The 22,622-nt window shown below is 34.8% G+C and overlaps 1 protein-coding gene across 1 annotated transcript in view; it reads left to right on the plus strand.

The window, feature by feature from the left end:
* LOC150094668 (adenylate cyclase type 8-like) overlaps positions 1-22,622 on the plus strand; it is a 259,683-nt gene that overhangs the window by 102,990 nt on the left and 134,071 nt on the right. The window contains exon 4 of the mRNA XM_090411618.1: positions 10,609-10,829. Coding sequence (XP_090267744.1) covers positions 10,609-10,829 — 221 coding nt within the window. The remainder of the gene's footprint in view (positions 1-10,608; positions 10,830-22,622) is intronic.

Raw genomic sequence — 22,622 nt, forward strand, 5'->3', positions numbered from 1 at the left:
AAAGTCGTGTTTGCTGTTTATCTTCTCACTATAAGAAAATAGTACCTTTGGCTTAATGAGCAGGTTAAGTTAGTAAACATGGAGACAATCTGTCAAATTAAAATGCATCATATCTGGAGGCAGGAATCCAATTTCTGGTAAACTAACATTTTTAGATTGAAAAGAGTATAACACTACAATGCAGCGAAGCGAATGAAGATACGATTATCAACCAATTCTAAGTGAATTTAAATATACTTCTTAACGGAGACAAATGGGTACAGAGATTTCACACGATTTTCAAATGCACAGCCGCACTTTTATGTTGGAATGTACAATCCTTTTCCTTCATAATGCAAAATTTCTGTGACTAAACATATTTATTGGCATATAATTCTATATAGAATAATATTAAAACAGTTAAAATGGTTAAAATGGAAGCTCATTGGAAAATTACTCGTTGGTTGTTTTTATATTACAAATAGCTAAGCAAGCGTCTCAGTTGCGTTAGCGTAATCTGAGCTTAGTTATGATTGTTTATTGAGAAATCGATATTTCCTCTTAACCAGTGGTGGGTTATGGAAATTTTAACAAAGCGTCGTCGAGAAAAAAAAAAAAAAGACCTATTTCACACAAAAACTTTATTAATACAGCTTGTGTACAAATTCCAATGAGAGGACAATCAACCTCTAAAGGCTATCATTTTTAAACAAATATTTCATGATCTAAACATAAAATATTTGCACACAATCAAATGTGCTAATTTTTCTTACATAAGAAAACCATTTTTTAATTATCAAAATATAATAACAATGAAATATTTTATAATATTTTATAAAACATTTGATTGACTACTGGTTTTACCATACGATTGGCTACCAGAAGGGAGAAGGATAAAGATAGCGCATGCACTTCTTTTATTTTCAAACTTGGGCGCATTCTTTATAGAGAAGTTGAAACAATAATTACAGCTGATCTATACACTGCCGAATAGACAAATTTTTGTTAGGTTACCATATGAGTTTATCGCTTAATATGTTTCAAAACAATTTTTTTTTTCGAAAAAATAGAAAAGTAAACAAGAAGAACAAGGGGCTCGCAAATTTGACAAAAAATTAACAAAGGGCTCGCGCGAGCCCCTTATAGCTCACCACTGCTCTTAAATGAGATAAAATATCCTAAATTCCTACAACTAGTTATGAAACTGGCTAACTCATCAATTGGTTGATGAGCTCTTAAAATTGATCATCTTATCAGAATTTTCTGACTAAGGAACAATATTGTTACCACTAGGAGGACGCGGGTTTGAAATTTTTTGTTTAAATAACGGTTACTCCCATCTGAGTTCCAACCTCATTAGTAACCTTTTTCTCCTATTGTTGTCGAAATATGGAATGGGTTCATGATGCTAGTGTGTGTGTGTGTGTGTGTGTGTGCGTGTGCGTGTGTGTGTGTGTGTGTGTGTGTGTGTGTGTGTGTGTGTGTGTGTGTGTGTGTGTGTGTGTGTGTGTGTGTGTGTGCGCTCTCAATTCAAAATAAAAAGAATAACATCTAAAACTAAACTCCAAATGCACACAGGTTCTTATCCAAGGATATCTCATTTGTAACTCAGTCTCTTAAATTATTCATTTAACCTATTAAGAGATTGAGTAGTCACATCCTTGTAGCCAAAATAAAACTATTTAATTTATGAAAAAAAAAGTTATATACAGGCATCAAATCAACTACTTAACTACGCAAGCAATAATGTATTCTTCATATTATCTCAAGAAAAACACTTTAATATGCACAGCTTCCTTTCAATCACATAAACCAATAGTTATTATCCTATCTAGACAAAAATCATGGAACCATAGCCGCTTGTCTCTCAGAGAACTTTTATTCTTTCTTGAGTTGACACAGGCGAGAGACTAATACAAAAACTGCTCTCTGTATGACAGCAACACAACAGTCAAACTTTTTTGCATCATAAAATCACAGAACACTGAATAAAACAAATATTGTCTTTATCCAAGACACTTCTGCAACTTCACTATCTATATGAAAGTAGCAACAGACTCTACTGAATACATCACTTTTAAACCTCATCACTTTAAAATGAATAACTTTTCATGTTAATTCATTTTTAAAAGTCTCATTAATTCATCATTAAAAGTCTCAACATTCTTCTTAAAACCATATCTACAGTTTAACACTTCAGAACAATCTTTGTCTTCTATACGAAAACGTCTGAAGAAATAACTAAAACAATGTCCACAGTTAGAAATCATTTATGAGATGTGAATCCTAAATAAAACAAACTTTACTGGGCCCATTCTATATGAACTGGAAATCAATAAAGTTTCTTTCAGCTTCAACTGAAATAAATCCTATATGGATTAATGACTACTAAAGACTTCACACTTATCTCTTTACAGCAAGAATATCCTCTCTAAGTCTTCTATTTCTTTTCTTCTTATTTCTATCCATTCTTCATATATTAAAGATACAAGAAACGCCACAGTTTTCTCCTGCCGTGTTCCTTTTCTACCTCCATGGAGAGCTGAACGCCTAGAAACGTCCGGTAACATTATTTTCGCTATCGCGCATGCTTGGAAATGCAACTAAGAAACTTCCGCTCAAGTCTAGCACCGTGTGCTGCTTTCCATCTGCTTTGAAACGACGAAGTCCCTTCTTCACAGTGCAGGAAATTTTATTTTATTACAAATTCCCATTAAGAAATTATGAGACTTCTTAATTTTTCAATCTTTTATGCACTGAGATACATTCATTTAATTGTTCACGCAACGTGAATTACAGCGGTAACTTTCGCTTATCTCGCAATTGACGACAACGTATCTTGTAAACAACGTTGTCTACATACAAACAATGTATGGTCTCAATTTCCATGTTCGGCTTGTACACAGCAGCCCCATCCCTCTATGCAAAGCTCGAGTTCGACTACATACAAAGTTCGAAGTGATATGCTGTGACGTGACAGAAATTGCTGGAAAGCTGTCCTATGAAGGATGAATCATCATACGCACATCTGAAATCAGATGAGTGTTTTGCGATACAGCTACTTTCCGGAGAACGTCATTTCCTCGAGGGTATCGCCGATCTGTTAAGTATGGTCGGTGATATCTAGGGACGCGTCTCGTGCTGTGCATTATGTTCCCTTTTCGCAATGACCTTGTTTCAATGTGGCGATAAAATTGAATGCCGAACGTAATACCAAACATTCTTAACGATTCTCTATTGCCTTCTTCTCTGTGACAGTTCTGAGGCAAAGTTCAGTTAAGTAGTAACATGAAAAATCGCCATGTCATATCTCAAGGCTATGGAGATAGGCTTAGGATGATCAGTATAGATTCATCGATCTAAACTTTACAGAGTACGTTTAGGAAGAGTTCAGGATTCGCTGAGATCGAGGCGATTAATGCATTAAACCATATTATGGGAAATGACTACTAATTTGATAGAGATATGGCTGTAGTATCTGCTTACATTTATCAACATTTAACATAAAGTCTATCTAGGGGACATCTTTAATTACGAACAAAGATGGGTCAACGTGTAATGTGGTTTGGAAAATAAAGAATTTATAGAACAATGGTGCTCGCATAATTTTGGAAGACAATGTATAAATACAATAATTTACGTGGTAGGAATATAACGAAACATTTCTCTCTCTCTCTCTCTCTCTCTCTCTCTCTGTGTGTGTGTGTGTGTGTGTGTGTGTGTGTGTGTGTGTGTGTGTGTGTGTGTGTGTGTGTGTGTGTGTGTGTGTGTGTGTGTGTGTGTGTGTGTGTGTGTGTGTGCGTGCGTGCGCGCATAGAGTAGAAGTATGCAAGCATTATTTGAGTGCACAATTAAAATTCGAGGGAATATGAAACGCCCATAAAGTATGACTTTTTAAAAGAAAAAAATAATAATAAGGAATATATTTTATTCTTTGGCACACATTATAAACACCAGGTAAAATTAGTATTCAAAGTATTCAATTAAAATTAGTATAAGAATACCTAATATTGGGTATTCTTATAGTGGGTCTTAGGGTATTCTTCCTGGTAACTGTGTACTCATATTTCTCTCTATTAGTTTTTAAGATGAAAACTGTTCACTCTATAGATACATATCAGTGTGTGTGTGTGTGTGTGTGTGTGTGTGTGTGTGTGTGTGTGTGTGTGTGTGTGTGTGTGTGTGTGTGTGTGTGTGTGTGTGTGTGCGTGCGTGCGTGCGCGCATAGAGTAGAAGTATGCAAGCATTATTTGAGTGCACAATTAAAATTCGAGGGAATATGAAACGCCCATAAAGTATGACTTTTTAAAAGAAAAAAATAATAATAAGGAATATATTTTATTCTTTGGCACACATTATAAACACCAGGTAAAATTAGTATTCAAAGTATTCAATTAAAATTAGTATAAGAATACCTAATATTGGGTATTCTTATAGTGGGTCTTAGGGTATTCTTCCTGGTAACTGTGTACTCATATTTCTCTCTATTAGTTTTTAAGATGAAAACTGTTCACTCTATAGATACATATCAGATCTCATTTGAACTTTTAAGGGTCATCCAGTTCTGAAGAAGAGTGCTTCCCTGATGCTTCAATATGCCGTGCGAACATTATAAATGAAGTCATAACAGGAATACAGTACTACTACTACTACTACTACTACTATATCCTGCACATATCTGTTTTACCAACAGATAGCTCACGATATTGCACTGTAACTGCTTACTTCCATATTTGTAGAAGAAAGGCAAAGAAACTAACTAATATGTATCTATAGACATAACACACACAATCTTACGGTGCAGAAGAAAGGAAAGCCAGTTACAATAAATGACTAGAAACTCCTAATTAGGAAACTAAACTCGTCCTAGGTTGGTCGAATGATGATGATAAAGAAAAGAAAAAGATGATGACACGAACTTCAGAGTTACAGGAAAAACCACTCGTTCGGAGATTTTAATTACTAGGCCTAAGAAGAATTCCATGAGGGAAACCAAACAAATTAACATTTTCTCATGATTTTGTTTTGTTTTTGAATTAAGGACTAAGCAACTAAGAACTTGAAACCAGTGTCAATGTGTACGTTAACTGCATGGGTTCTTCTAGCCGATTTGCCTATTTTGAGATCTGAGAAAGAGGTATAAATCCTTCTAGAAAGAATGAGACTGGCCAATTCATCCTCAGCCGACAATAACAGCAAAATACAGGATATAGAAAGAAGACAAAAAGAGAAAGAAAGAAAGAAAAGAAATCAAATTTGAGTTATATATGTAATCAAATTATATATATATATATATATATATATATATATATATATATATATATATATATATATATATATATATATATATATATATATATATATATATATATATATACATATATATATAGACATAACACACACGACCGTAATGGGTGCAGAAGAAAGGAAAGCCAGTTACAATAAATGCCTAGAAATATATATATATATATATATATATATATATAAATATATGAAAAAGCTTTAATGACTGATACCGAGAGAAAAAAAGATGACATGGTATATTTGAAGAGATACTACTAGTTTACTAGTTTCGTTGAATAGATCAACATCTTCAGGTATCACAATCAAAGAAATATATAAAGAATTACAGAGACTAAAAATTGTAATAACAGAACAAGTACAAAAAAGACAGTAGCGTGTTTGAAAACAAAAAGCGAGCTTGAGTTCCAAACAAACGTATACTACGCGCTGTCGCGAGTGCACCAATACTGAACAAAGGCAACGTGTGCGGCAGAGAGATTGAAACTTAGGCTGTTGTTGATATGAGAAGAATCTAGAGAAATTTCTCTAGATTCGAAAATCTTTCTCTCGAGTTCATCATAGCACACATGGATGTTAGAAGTTTGAGTCCAGTTCACAATGTGTTGGCAGCCTTCGTCTGAGCTAACTGAAAAGAGAACGTGGCTAGAGAGATCGGTGGCTCTAGTCCTGTTATAGGAGATATCTCTACGGTGTTCTTCCAAACGTAGAAGAATGGATTTAGCAGTCTGGCGATAGTATGGCTTTCCACAATCACATAAAATCTTGTACACTCCTGGAAACTGAGTTGAAAGATATTTCTCTTTAGGTTTACTAAGTATTGAACGAAGTTTTGGGAGCGTCGTAGTGAAGCAAATTCTGAAGTTAAAGTTCTTGAGAATTTTTGCCAGTTTTGGTGAAAGAGAGCTGATGTAAGGTAAAGAGATGAAGGCTCTGGGGGAAGAGGGATCTTCAGAAGTAGTTGAGTGACTGCGGGAAAGAAATTTGTCAATTTTCTTAGGAGAGAAACCATTATTAATAAACGTTTTTTTTAAGAAAAAGGAGTTCATTTTCGATTTCTGTTTCTTCTGTAAGTAAAGATTTTGCTCGGTGAGCTAAGATGGAAATAATACCAAATGTTTGTGGGGGACAGTGATGGGAGGATGCATGAAGGTATCTATCAGTATGAGCAGGCTTTCTAAAAATTGAGATTTTAATACTCTTAGCACATCTGGTAAGTTTCAGATTTGAAAAGGGGAGGCAGTCATCGGATTCCAGTTCGAAGGTAAAAGAGATTTTTTCATGGCACTTGTTTAGGTGGTCTAAAAATAAATTGAGGTTGTTGACATCATCTTCCCAGATGAGGAAAATATCATCAGTATAACGATACCAGAATTTTGATTTAAGGTGGAAGGAGTTAATAGTTTTTCTTCAAAATCGTTGAGAAATATATCTGCGAGAATTGGAGAGAGCGGGCTGCCCATGGCCAGACCTGAGTTTTGTAAGTAGATCTTATTGTTATATTTGAAGTATCCTGACTTTATGCAAAAGCCTAAAGAAAAACTTTAGGTTTACTAAGTATTCTTCCAATCTTCCAACTCAGTTTCCAGGAGTGTACAAGATTTTATGTGATTGTGGAAAGCCATACTATCGCCAGACTACTAAATCCATCCTTCTACGTTTGGAAGAACACCGTAGAGATATCTCCTATAACAGGACTAGAGCCACCGTTCTCTCTAGCCACGTTCTCTTTTCAGTTAACTCAGACGAAGGCCGCCAACACATTGTGAATTGGACTCAAACTTCTAACATCCATGTGTGCTATGATGAACTCGAGAGAAAGATTTTCGAATCTAGAGAAATTTTTCTAGATTCTTCTCATATCAATAACAGCCTAAGTTTCAATTTCTCTGACGCACACGTTGCCTCTGTTCAGCATTGGAGCACTCGGTACAGCACGTAATATACGTTTGTTTGCAACTCAAGCTCGCTTTTTGTTTTCAAACATGCTACTCTCTTTTTTTGTACTTGTTCTGTTATTACAATTTTAAGTTTCTGTGATTCTTTATATATTTCTTTGATTGTGATACCTGAAGATGTTGATCTATTCAACGAAACTGGTAAACTAGTAGTATCTTTTCAAATATACCATGTCATTTTTTTTTCTCTCGGTATCGGTCATTAAAGCTTTTTCATAATATTCCAACCGAGTAAAAATGAATTCTAAAAATGAATTCTAAAAAAAAAAAAAAAAAAAAAAAAAAAATATATATATATATATATATATATATATATATATATATATATACAGGGTGTTCGGGATAAATTTGACATATTTATAATTAATTATATTTTTCCGTAAGTTACATGTATTAACACACACTTCTCTTCATTTAAAAGTTTGGACCCTTCTTCATTCATATACAAGATGTCAGAAAGGATGGATAGCTGGAACCCACCTGAATCATGGAAGAGAATAACTTGTATCATGATGATTCGTGCCCGCCATCAAAATAAGGATATTACGACTGCTGCCCAATGCTCCCTGAATACAGTAAAAACAATCAGGCATGAACTAGAGACTTGCAATGGTGACTACGAGGATGTAGCAAGAAGAAAGATCCCTAGCAGACGATCTGATTGCGTTCGTACAGCAGAATTCCTCGCAAATCTGCAGGAACAGGTGTTGAAGAACCCTGGCATTGGAATTCGGGCTTTGTTCGTGGAGTTGCTAACTGTAGTCAAGCCCTGGATAACAAGGGTAGGCAATGGTAGGCCGTATGTATGGCAGCAGGATTCGGCCCCTTGCCACACCTCTGGGAAAAGTCAAAAATGGTTGTCTGAAAATTTCTACGACTTCACCAGTCCAAATGTTTGGCCTCCAAACTCCCCAGACCTTAACCCCATGGATTATTTTGTATGGGGCGCAGTTGAAAAAGACACCAATCGCACTTCCAGTAATACAAAAGCCCAGTTAATGGATAAAATTAAAACAGTTTTTGCGGCCCTTCCCAGGGAGACTGTAGCATCAGCTTGTTCGAGGTTCCGAAGCAGAATTGAAGCTGTGATCGATGCTAATGGTGGTTATTTTGAGTAAATCTTGTTGATAGTATTGTAATTAACTCTGCCTGTAATGTTTTTTTGTCAATTAATTAAATTTAATAGATACAAAGAAGATTTTCTTTTTCCTTACGAAACTGTCAAATTTATCCCGAACACCCTGTATATATATATGTATGTATGTATATGCAACATGAAACGATACAAAAAGAGATAACACGAAAAGTAGAGTAAAACAGAAAAATGCCTACCATTTCTAGATTATGTTGTTCTGTATAAACGTGTTCGAAAATATGAGAACATTAACAATTTTATTGACTTCTGAATAGAATTGTTATTACATTATTAATAAAATCCGCGTATAGGTTGTTTGAAATAAATTGTCAAAGATTTATGAATGACAGAAAACACAAAAGGAGCAATAACGGGAGTGTTCTAGAGTTGGAGGAACCGGTAAGTGTCAAAAGCAATAACATAGGTCAAGATCTCCGCTTGTTGAGTACTCCACTTATAATAAAAAAATCAAGAAAACACGCAATAGTATCGCTGAGTCGGAGAGAAAAGGAGACAACACTGCGTTCATCGAATCGTTTCCAAAGTGGATTTCTATAGGTTGAGTCACGAAAGAGACTACGACAATTCTGCTTAGTAACTGATATTTTATCGATACATAAAATATCATAAACAGCTGTTCCTGTGCATTATAATCTAGAAAAAGAATTTGATCGATTAAGCAAATAACGATTCTCTAAGCATTACTTGATTAGAACTATTAAAGGATGATTCACGTTTTTCTTTCAAAAATGCAGCATTCGTTGTTACTTAAAGGAATTAGCGGGGTTTAGCGGGGAAATACAATATTTCCCTTGATAAATTACCAGATTTAGTGAACTGTGTGTGTGTGTGTGTGTGTGTGTGTGTGTGTGTGTGTGTGTGTGTGTGTGTGTGTGTGTGTGTGTGTGTGTGTGTGTGTGTGTGTGTGTGTGTGTGTGTGTGTGTGTGTGTGTGTGTGTGTGTGTGTGTGTGTGTGTGTGTGTGTGTGTGTGAGAGAGAGAGAGAGAGAGAGAGAGAGAGAGAGAGAGAAATACAATTTTGGCATCAACATTCCGTCATTAAAAATGAGGTTTGGGCACTTTCTTTGAAGAGATAAAGAGATAATCAAAACTACGAGGGCATCGTTTAGCGTCATTCCAGAGGATGGCTGGTAGCTCCGTGTATTCAGAAATGCCAGATTTGTGACTTATTTTGGGTTCGATATGGGAATGGTCAGATGAGTTTTCTGAAAGTTTGTAATAAGATAATCTGCAATTACATGGAATCGAACAGACTCCAGGTAGCAGTAAAGTCTGCACTCTATCCTCTGCAGATGGGAAAAAAAGTGTTGCTTTGATTAATAAGTGCGGTATGTGATGAGAATTTCATAAGGATACAAGCAATACGCTCAGCAGTGCCTATAACATAAGCGATGGATATTTTATGGAAGTCATTTCTTCTTCTGGATTGGAGAAAAACGGCTAATACTTTTTTCACACCATTGACAGGGGAAGTTGGTTGGAATGGTGAAAATTTCTTGTTGAAGAGACTCGAATGACAACATGGACTTTTTATTGCATGCATTTAATAATACCAAATTTCTATGAGATGATGATCCGCTAATGTTTCAATAATATAACAATGGGAGAAAGACTGTTTGCGGCAAACTGAAGTAGACAGTAAGCCATTTGTTCCTCTTTTTAAGAAAAACAGATGGTTCTCCACAAATCTGAACTTTTTTTTCCCAAAGTAAGTGCTGACGTTCTTCTTCTTCACCTTAATGAAGGGGGTGTCTAAAAGTTGGGAAATTATCAAGAATAATCGTATTTCTTATTTTTTTAATGTAGTCACACCACAGATACCTGTATCAAATCCTGATAGTATTACATTTACCTGTTCTCTCGCGACTGCACATGAAAAACATACCATTCTCAATGAGCCAAAGTTATTGATTTTGATTTTCTAATTATTTGTTCTGTTGTACTGACAACAGTTTAAGATACTTAAACCGAAATATATCTATAGTTAATTATAATTTATTAAATATTTCCACTGTGTTCATGTATATATTACGATATTTTTCCAAAAATAAAATACTCAGAGAGTGTGAGAATTAAAATTTGTGCAAAGAAATTCTCATACAAGACAAGTGATAAATAAGGAAACGAACATATATGATGATATTTTTCTTACTATAAAATAAATCTTTTGAAACAAAGAGAACTTTATTAATTTATTGCTTGTTTTTTCTGGTAGGAAACGGCAGTTTTGGAATAGATTTTAGTGACTCGGGTATTATTAATGGTAGCGGACTTGGCGCCCATGCCGTATGGCAGATTCTCTTCATTGTTTTTGTGACGTACGCCATGTTACCTTTGTCACTAAAGTGGTGCATTGTATGTGGCTCCATCAGCTCCATAGTTCATCTAATTGTTACCTGTGCCATGCCTCATAATGACGAAGCATTTTTCAGGAAGGTAAGATTATATAGATATGTGCATTGATTATACTTATAATATTGAAAGACATGAAACTTTCTTATACAACTTGAGTTGCTTTTGTATGCCGTGTACAACATTTTTACCATTAACAAAAAAAAAAAAATACAACTAGTTATATTTACACTGCGTGCTGTGTTCTGTATAAAGAAAGCAAAATAATGCATGAAGTTTCAATAAATTAACAGTCGCTTGTGCCTTTGCTTATATCCAAAGCTCAGAAACCTTACTGCGTTAAGATTTTTATCAGTAATAATAATAACACCTTAAATGGCATGCATCATCACTTTCGGGCATCGAACCCTGATAAAGAAAGCAAAATAATGCATGAAGTTTCAATAAATTAATAGCTCTCTTGTGCCTTTGCTGATCCAAAGCTTAGGCAAATTTCAACAGTTATTTAATAACACCTGCCATGAGACGTACTGTATATGTAGTGTTTATTGACCAACATAGGATATTATTAGATGAAATTATTCAAATATAAGTTTGCACCATATGGTGCTGTAGAGTCTACTGTGCCGAGCAACTTCTTAAGGAGACCAATAATAACAACAATTTTCTCAGGGAAAAAAAAAAATTTTTAAACAAATGACATACTTCATCAGTTGCTAAAAATTTTCAGTAATCAGTAAATCAGTATAACTTTGTGGTTCAGATATAACTGCTGAAATCCTCATTGTTTTGATTGACCACAGCATATTAATAAGGTTGTGCATGACAGATATTAAGCGAATTTTCCTGTTATTGGTATAATTGCTCAGAAACCGTACTGCGTTAAGATTTTTATAAGTAACTCGACAGAGTTAATTAATTATACCTAATTTTTCAACATGCGTTAATGAATTGAGAAACCGTGGTTTCTCTGGAATATTACGTACGTTTGCAGAAGATATAGTTTAATCAATGATGTATATAATAATAAAGGAAAGTACTTTTAAGTAAATTCCGAGAACATTTTAACCAAACATTACTGCTGTTAAAATAAAAAACTAAACCTGCTTCAAATTTTGCGAGCAAAAAACGTAAAAAAAGGTCAAAAATCTTACAAACCCTCAATATTTACTGTATCAACATTCGTGGCATTAATAATAACAACTTAAACGGCATGCATCATCACTTTCGGGCATCGAACCCTGATGTTTTATTTCTGACTGAACCTCAAATTTCAGCTCCATCAACCACAACCTATCTTAACTGTCCAAGTTACACTCTGTGTGATTCCTTCCCCCACAAGACAGCTTCTTGTGCCTTTATGTGATCTGATATTTTTGACAAAGAACGCCTAATCTACAATCTTACCTTACTGACCTTCTCTGGCTTATGATTTCTTTTCTATAGTTTGGATCATTCATCTGCTACCTTTTCCTTCCTCCAAATTCAGAAAATCATTCTGGCTTCTTTAACTTCCCATCTTTGATGCTCGATTTTATATTTTATTCAATCCAAATTCCTAAACCGTGAAATCATTTTTCTTGGTGAGTAGGTTAACGTACACAACTCTAACTGACTCGTTTTCTCCAATTTCATTAACCAATCAGGAAGAGAGAGGTAGATATTTTGCTGTAAGCAATCACTTAAAACAGGTCGTTCCTCTCCCTCAAAGAATTTCCACAATCCACTTCACACACCCAAAATTCGTAATTAGTTCTTCTTCCACGTACAATGTTCAGATTCTCTTCTCTTGGTAACTGAGATAACAATTTCACCCAAGTTTCATCTCCGATGGAACGTTCTTCCCTCAACCATTCACAACTGTATTTACTCTTGCACTAGAACAATGCTTGGTGGAAGCAGGTGACTCTTACTCCTCCTTTCCATTGTCAGGCTACTATTTTCATTCTTCAGATCCAGATACTGTCATCTTGTTTCAGAAATAATCCATATTGGAATAGATGCTTTCATTCATCATTATGTTCAAACGTCCTACCATATATCTAAACCATGGTTTTTCCAAAAGTGTGTCAGGGCGGCTCAAGAAAAGAAAACAGCTTATCATAAGCGGCTTGAGACCAAAACCCCAGCTTCCCTGAAACATCTGTAGAATCATCATTACAATTACGGCTAAGTATAACTTATAGGACAAAATGTAGAAAACGTGTTGTAAAATACACCGGTAGCAGTGCTTTCTGGCACCTCGCCAAAAAAGTTAGGTGCAACTTTTGTCCATTTCTGCTCGCTCCCTCCTTTTACTCACTCGAATGGTAACATTGCATCATCGCCTAACGACAAAGCTATAGTCTTGATTATATTCTTCTCTTCCAACTTCTCCAGAGAGGACTAAGGCAAATCACTTCCTTTGTTGCCTAGAACATTGTATCGCATCTGTGACCGTATGCCAGAAAGACATCAGAAGAATCTAGAAAATCCTGGATACCAAAATGGCAGTTAGTTCCGATGGAATTCCATCTGTTGCACTCAAGAGATGTGCTTCTGTACAGATTACTGTTTTTACAATCTATATAGTACAGTTATACTCGTTCATCTTAGGCAGAAACAAGCTTATATACAGCCAATTCCTGAAAATCGTGATTAATGTATGTCATCAAGTTATCAATACTTCTACTGCTCCCACTTCAGTTTTGTATATCAACAGTCAATTCTTCACACCTTGAAAACTGTCATCTTATTAGTGACCACCAGTATGTGTCATTTAGATCCACAGGAGAACTTCTGGTCTACTTCACCCACCTTAGGATTCATGCCACAGAAACGTTTGTAGAAACTTGTTTCGTTGCAAATCGACCATATCAACTCCATTTGTAATTAAATTGCCATCAAATCAATCATTACCGTGTAAGGTGGAAGGTCTTCTCTCTTCAGATTTACCTATTAATATAGGAGTCCCTCAGGTCTCTGTAATTTCACTCGCGCTATTTCTGATTTGTATAATCGACCTGCTCTTATTGACTGCAAACCTTATTCATAATTTTGGGGATGACAGCAGTTCTCCCCTCCTACTCCTACTCATACGACAAGCTTTGCAGTGCTTAAAGATTTAAGTTTCCAGATCATCTCTAATAAGTGCCCTGAACATTTATCTCTACAGTGTCTTTTATTGGGGTGAAAATAATCTAGTCGCCTTCAATGATTCCAAAGTATATTTGTGCTTGATTATTTTTTTGCAATAAAGAAGACCTTAGACCATCTCCACTTACTTTTGATAATGCTCAGTTCAACAGTCAATAACAGATCTCTCTCTCTCTCTCTCTTTTCTGATATGGATTCTTACTCCAAATCTTTCCAAGCAAAGTCGCATCGATTCTAAGCCATCCTCACCTCTCAAAAAAACTTGGCATTCATTTTTTGCTCAAGACGGTACGTCTATTCTGACAAGTTACTTAATCTGTATAAATCTGGCCAATCTTGGAACACTGCTCTCATGTTTGTGGAAGTCCACCCAAGACCTCTCTAACATATCTGATTCTATTTAACAAAGGGCGGTCTGGTCGATTAATTACATTGCTCTTAAAGATTCTCAGAGAGAGTCTTTAAGAGCAATTATGAAAGTCATGAACATATCTTCTACAGATATGTTCATGACTGCTGTTCAATAGAACTAGCATTCACTGACTCCAGTTTCTGCCAGATCTACAGATACTCGAGTAGCATCTACTTAACATCCCTTTACAGTAGAAATGCATACAAATGAACCTGCTAATTCCAGTCATCTTTCATTACATCCACCTTGTACTCCTTTGAAAATTCTTTATGTGAAGGCTGTTACCATCGAACATGAAGTATTTTGAAAGGAGTACAACTTCTAATTGTTTAAGAATATCAACAGGTCACTCTGCCTTGTATCGCTTCCCACACATGGCATTTATTTGTTATAGCCCTGTTGCTTCTTGTAAGTGGAAGCAACACATAAAAAGTATAGCAGCCCCAGTCCAATCAATCATTTTAACAGGCATCAGGAAAGCAGAGTATTACAGACAAATTTCTCAATTTCGTGATCCTTAAAACTTATACATTATTGTATTGTATATTATTGTCTAAAATAATGTGTTCTACAAGTGATTTTCTTCGGTTGGTATCAGGATTAAAACTTCCAGTTTCTGGGAGGAAAAACGCTGAACACTACCCGTGATAGTGATCATCTAACTCAGAAACCCGTCGAAGAAAAGCTTAGAAAACGTTTCTGTAATCGGTAACCAGAACAGAACTAATAATGACCTTTCCAGGAATCCTCGCGCTAGCACAAGACTACGCAAGAAGTTTATATAAACATATAAACGGACTGACTGCACCTCGTGTAGAAAAAACGGTTGCGTCCTTATCTGTAACTGCTCCAAGAAAGACAGTTTTAAGCTCGATTCTAGAGGAACGTTTTTGAGAGCTAACTGGGTCCTGTGGAAATGACGTTTGCATCCATAAAGCTAGGTCGCTCAAATAATGTCGTTCTTAGTTCGAATCCATTGGTCGACTAGTGGAACTTTATCTAATCTTTTCTGTAAGCGCTTTTCGTAACAGTCAATCTCAGACACGGGCAAGTCGTGTTTTCGTCCGGAATCTTGGTTTTCGTCACGTAAACTTAAGAAATCGCCCGTAGATTCCACAGTTTTTCATACAAATAATATGCTATATTAGGGTAGTGACAACGAGATGATTACGCTTCTCTCTCTCTCTCTCTCTCTCTCTTCATCGGAAGCCGTTTATAATTAGTAACAGTCTTCAGCCTCGCTTACTCTCTATAAAGAACGAAGGCCTTGGCAATTTTTTCATAATTAGCAAGTTGTAAAATTTCGCTATTTATAATCTGCAGGAGAGAAAGAAATTAGAACGTCTTTAAGTAAAAGAGGTAGTCAAGGAAAAGAAGAAGGCTTATCGAAATTCTTGGCAAGTAAGTCACCTTGTGCTCTGAAAGAATATAGAGAAAAATGTAAGACATGGAAAGACTAAACCCAGATAAACAAACGTCGTGGAAACGACATTTGTTTATCTGGAGACAAAGACTAAAGACGGCAAGTTATTTGGCGATCTCTTTTTTTTTATCGCTGATGAGAGTATTTGCACACGTTCCTAAAGTAGAAACATTACCAAACTTCTTTTCAGGTGGATAATGATAGGTATATGTTAAAATGTGGTGTGTATATATATATATATATATATATATATATATATAAATAATTTAAGATGAAGAAAGATTTAAATATGTTATATATATATATATATATATATATATATATATATATATATATATATATATATATATATATATATATATATATATATATATATATATATATATATAACACATTTAAATCTTTCTTCATCTTAAATTTAAACGCAGTACCGAGTATTTGGGCCGAGGCATGTTAAAATGCTCGCGGAAAAAAATACACTCCTTTTAATTAATGTACATTTTTTGTTCAAAACACTTGTTTATAAAATTTAATTCAGGATGCTGCGGCCAAATATTCAGTGCTTCGGCAAATTTCAAACCGAATATTCGGCATTTAGTGCTTCAGCAAAATTATAATTCAGCACATTCCTAATTAAAAGTGATGATATCGGAATTTGTTTTCCAGAATGGCAGGAAGAAAACTCAGATGAAGACCAAGGTCTTTCTCCTGCCATTTTTACCACTACCAGATTACCGTTAATGCCATACTCTTATTAGGGTGGATATTGCATCCTTATATTACTTGATCTCTATATTACTCTAGGCTTAGAACACGCTTTTAATTTTTCATAACAGTAACGGTTAAAATGGGTTTAGGTAGTGACCCTTCCCATAATGTTTTTGCATTACGACATATTGAGGCAACTAAAATGAAGTCTAAAAACGAGTAGAATAATCATAAAAATACTTCATGACAAACTTTATATATATATATATAGTGAAGACGTGAGGACGGGAATCGAACGGGAAAAGAATCTTTATCTAGTTTCTTTCGACTAAAGGTGAGTTAGCCAGTCTAATACGGAAGTAGGTTTTTTTCGTCCCCCAGAACATGCAAACCAGCCCTGAACACACACACACACACACACACACACACACACACACACACACACACACACACACACACACACACACACACACACACACACACACACACACACACACACACACACACACACACTTCTACAGCATTAAAAACTGTCTTCTCCTCCCCACACACGCCAGGTTCCGCGACAAGCCGATTTGGATTTTCTCACAGTCGCATAGCGGACGCTGCACCAACTGGATAAAAGCGCTATAAAGAGGAGGAAGAAGTAATTTGATATTAATCAGTTATATTGAAATATATCACAAAATTAAATTATGCGAGTTGCACATTGGTGGAATAAAACCAGGAAGGTAGTTCAAGAAAGTGAATAGCGTTTTCACGCATTATTCGTCGAAATGTACGCAAATATAGCTGGGATCCGACAAATTTTTCATCATGGTGACAGCTATGTATTCAAGATTTATTATTCTTTTTGACAAATATCATGCTTTCGATGAAATATCGTATCTTTTAATTAACTGTCAGATAAATGAATGGATTAGCTTATTTATTGTTAGAGAAGCAAAAGCTCCAAATCTACTATAAAAATATTTCCATAAACAGGTCGATAATTAGATTATCGACCTGTATTCAAGTCGTCTAAAATACACCGTGTATTAAAGTATTATGTATTATGCATTTTTATGTATTATATATTAAAGTATTATGTATTGTGTATTTTTATGTATTATATATTAAAGTATTGTGTATTAAAATAACTTGTTATATATTTCTGTATTAAAGTCGTCTAAAATAGACGACTTTAATACATAATAATTCCGAAGCATAATAATAACTAGCAGTGTGCCAACTCCGATAGCGAATAATATGAACAGAATTGTTACCTTCCTATTTGTTGAATGAAATGAAGATGAAATTAATATTATAATCTTTTTAAAAGTATTGTAGTATTTAAATTTCTTGTATTACAGTATTTTTCGAAAAATGGGATTTAATTGGCTTTTAAAAATCCTATGAAATATCTTTGCAGCAATTTTTTTTCTGCTTTAGAATTGGTTCTGCAGTCAAGGTCTAAAATTTTATGGCTAATGGGATAAACATTTCACAATGATGCGAACATTGTTGACAGCACTCATAATTAGGTTGTACAATCTCTATTTTTAAAGCAGTTGAGTCAATTGATTTCTATCAATCCGACCCAGGGAAAACAGTATCGAAACCTTCCCTGGAAACCCAACGATTTAACAAAATAGAAGTATATGCCTATTATATAAAATAATATGCAAAAAAAAGTAAAATGCATAGAGAAGTATGCATATATTAATATTATTTAGAGAGACCACCAGGGAGTCAGGAACTCGTCGAGAAAGGCCATGCTATTCGCACTAGCTGGCTGTCATACCTGTTCTTGAATTCATTCTTGCTACTTCCACACACAGCATCCAATGACAATCCATTCCAATCAGGCACCATTCTATGAGAGAAAAATCTAGATCCCATCCCCTTCTTAGCGGCATTCATTCTCAGCTTCCAAGAATAACCTGTTGTCGTTTCCCCACCATTCATAAAATAATATCACCCCTCTTTCTCCTGTTTGCTAGTGTCTGCAACCTATAAATTCTCATTCTGTCTTCATGATCATTATTCCACAATCCTGATATCACTTTAACACACTTCTCTGTATTCTCTCCAGTTTATCAGAATCACTACTGAAACAAGGAGATTAGACCTGCGCACAATAATCCAAGTGAGGTCTTATCAATGCTTTAAGAGAGAAGGCTAAACAGGCAAAATGCCATCCTTACCTTTAAATGTAAAAGTTCGTTTCAGCATATATTATATATATATATACTACAGTACTCAAAGGATCCGTTTTTCTACTTGTTTCTCCTGACACTCTGCTCTCTTTCGAGTTTTCATTTAAAAAATGCAGCAAGCAAATTTACTCCCCCCATTTGGGAAGGATCCCATCAGATCCCTTTCTTTTCCACTTTACAGCTTTAAAGGGATCTGACTAAGCACATATATCGGCACCATGCAGTTCTCTTGTCGTCATGTTACGATGTTTCTCTGGGTAAAGGAAACAGTTCGGGTTCAACGTGTAGTTCGTTTAATATATATAATCACAACATCGTAGGTAGAGCTGCATTATCTAGGATATCGCTTTATGATGCTCAGGTGATTACGATGTCAACTGGAACCAGTAGTCTTATTTCTTGTGATTCCATGAAAAGCTGCACTGTACTAAGACACTTCTACTAGCAATATACGAAGTGGTCATAAAATAATGCGAATAATTCTAATAAGTTCTATGCTAAGAGTGTTGCGTTCCATTAAGAACAAGGAAAAGTTATTTAGAAGAAACAACTGCCATTATTTATTTATTTATTTATTTTTGCATTATTTTTATTTTATTTTATTTTTCTAAGAAGTTCGGAAAGTCTCGAAGTCTGACATATAAATATGTTTAAAACCAAAAATTTTATGAGAATCGAATACTTTCATTAACAAAATGTTACTGTATACAAAAAAATGGCAGAAAGGATAAATCTTATCCTTTCTGCCATTAATATTTTCGAAAGGATAAAAAGATTAGCGTACGCTTCAAGATCAGTGGGTCCCAAGTGTTTGGTTTATCATCGATAACGGAACATTACAGCCATCTGGTAGGCGATTTTGAAAACTTTGTGGAAAGTGTGGATATAAGTAGACGGTGAGTGTCGGACAGATGGATTTTAAGTTGAGCAATGAAGCAAGTCGATAGTTATATCGATATTTTTTTATAAGAAAAGCATTTAATTTGTACAACAGCAAATATAATTTGCTGTTGTACAGTGTATTGTTTCAAATTTATGGCCGTTTTAATGTGTAAAGGTCAGTACCATGAATTATGAAAAGAATACTTGGATAAATATTGGAGCTCCAAACTGGGAACTAGTGATATACACAGTAAACTACCTTGATTGCACTACATGATTACAATGACTGATATATACTTTCAATGAGTGTACAGGATGCAATAATAGTACTATATATTAAGATTACCTTGATGGGCCTGTGGTTTCAGTCAGGATTTCTGCAGGGAGTAAAGAGTCTAGCTATTCCTGTCTTAGGTTTTTCTTCTCCATTTTCTTCCAACTTTCTTAATCATTGGATCTTCCCACCTTAAGGCTGCTGGTCTTCCAGGTTTCCTTTTGGTATCTCTCGGATACCAGTTTGTAACTCTGACTGTCCATCTGTTGTCTCTCATTCTGGCGAAATGTCCTGCCTATCTTTTTTTGCTATTGTAGATTGTTTTTATTATATCTGTGAGTCTAGACTTCTTCCTGATTTCTGTGTGGCTTACGTGGTCTATTTTGTTTATATTGCATATTCTTCTTTCTATTGCACGCTGAGTTGTTATTAAGCTTTGTTCTTCTTTTAAAGTTGTGTTCCATGTTTCACTGCTATAAGTTAATGCTGGTAAGATGTGATTATTGGGCTCTTATGTGAAAAGATGGGCTCTTATGTCTATATCTATATTTTGGCTGGTAATTGTTGATTTTATTTTGTTGAAAGCTATCCAAGCAGCTCTTTTTCTCCTTGTTATTTCATTTGATATATCATTATTCATTTTTATGGACTGGCGGAGGTAGATGTATTGTTCAACTTTTTCGATGGTGTGAGATTCTAGAGTGATTGTATGATCTTTACAGTTATTAAAAACTTCTAATCAACTATTTTATTCCACAGTAGTCGATCAGAAATTTACAGTATTAGAGTTATTCTTCAAAAATGTTCATATTAGGATAGCCCTTAGAACACTTTTTCCCCTGTAAAAAACTGTTCAAAACATTTATCCACCTCAATTGTCTGGTGCCTATCTGACTTTCACAGATCTAAAAATACGTGCTGAACTGAATGGACGTCGACTTAATTGGGCACTAATTATATTCGAAAGAAGGCGATGGGGACGTTGAACGTAATTATAAAAACTAAGTCCAACAAATATTTATTTGGATATTTTATTATCCTTTTAAAATGTTAAGAAAAGGGAGGAAGCAATCAGAATCTATAAATGAATGTTTGTTCATTACTTTATATTCACACTTTCTATGCTGTGGTTCGAGTACTGAATGTTTACACACACACTCTCTCTCTCTCTCTCTTTCTCCCCTCTCTCTCCCTCCCTCCCCCTCTCTCTCCCTCCCTCCCTCTCTGAGTGAAAGAGAAAGTACGTACTTAGTTGACTGGTTCTAGATTCATCATTATTACAATCTCTCTCTCTCTCTCTCTCTCCCTCCAAATGAGTACATAGTTGGGAAGCTGAGAATTTCCATCCCTCGAGCGCAAAATACACTCCTTTTCTCTCGAAAAGGCACTCTTGACAATACTTAAATCTCTGAACAAAATAACTGATTGGTTGATTGGTTTGTTGGTTTATGGTTTATTGGCGTAAGCCATAGCAAAGTACACAAGATCAAACTGAACAAGATGAGATTTCAAATCTTGGGATGAAGCAGACCTCAAACCTTGTTTACCGTTAACATATCAGAAACTGTCTCCTCAACATTCCAGAAATTAAGTGCCAAAATTTTGTTGTGCGCTGAACTACAAAATTCTACATTGAATACTATTCTACAACTGAAGAGTACTATATAAGAGTACCCAACACTCATCTTAGTAAAGAAGAAAGCAAATAAGAGCTGAAAAGTGACAAGTCTCCCTCAACATTTTAATACTTGGATTTGCTGCATTTATTTCCTTGGTCACTGTTCATAAGAATTAGCGTCTATCATTCTCCTACTCTTCTTCAAATCTGTTAAAATCCGTGTAATACTCGACACCTTTTGAAAGGAAAATTCCAAAGGTACGAACAAATTTTCTTTCCATTCAGTTCATTAGCTACTATTTTTGTTTGCTGGAACAGACCCTGTCTCATGCATTTCCGAAATATAGGTCTGCATTTTTATGTTTGCAAGTTTGTTCTTTCTCGTCAACTTTCTGCTCATCTAAGGTACAATTATTAATGTATTAATAGCTAAAATCTTGAGTAGGATTACTATAAAAATTCTGATTATACAATGCAGTATAGCAATTTATGTTTACTAAAACAAATTAAAATAATAATTTAGTAATGGCCTGCTTGAAAATGTGTCATGTTTTACTCTGCTATTCCCTTTTTTTCAAGAATATTAAAAAGTATGTTACAAGGTCATGGTACTGTCGTTTGTTACAAAATATATTAACATTTTTAAAATTATAAACGTCTTTAGAAAAATTCCTCCTTCCCTGTGTCTGGAGCCTATTTGAAAAATGTATCATATTCTTCTCTACTATTCACTTTTCTTCAAGAATATTAAAACGTATTTAAAGTTACCAGGTCCTTGTATGATAGCGTTAAAATGTATATTAACATTTTAAAGATCTCTATAAAAATTCCTCTATTTCTTCATCTAGGAGGACAGCTTACAAGTATAATCTTTCGAAGAGACGTGCAATCTCATCAAAAATTTTTTATATCAATGAAGCAATTCAAAATAAGTTCAGTTCACCACGCCCTTTTCAACCTTTCATTGGTAGAATCTCGTAAAAAGAAAGGAATAAACAGTCGACGGACAATTTAAAAGACGATAGATGTGCATTCCATTATATTTTCCCTAGAAATTTACAAAGTGATCGAGCAAATGCAAAAATTGCTAGCATTAATCTATTTATTCCAAGAACGGAGAAATCATAAAATTAAACAAATTCCTAAAGGATCTAAAATTCTTATTATGCAATTAAAAAGAGTGCTGGTTTTCACATATATCCCAGTTTGAGAATGACTTTGGTTTCA

This window comes from Typopeltis vanoorti, chromosome 21 (genome assembly GCF_054136105.1).
Source record: "Typopeltis vanoorti isolate ZY-2024b chromosome 21, IOZ_Tvanoo_1.0, whole genome shotgun sequence".
Classification (NCBI taxonomy): domain Eukaryota; kingdom Metazoa; phylum Arthropoda; class Arachnida; order Uropygi; family Thelyphonidae; genus Typopeltis; species Typopeltis vanoorti.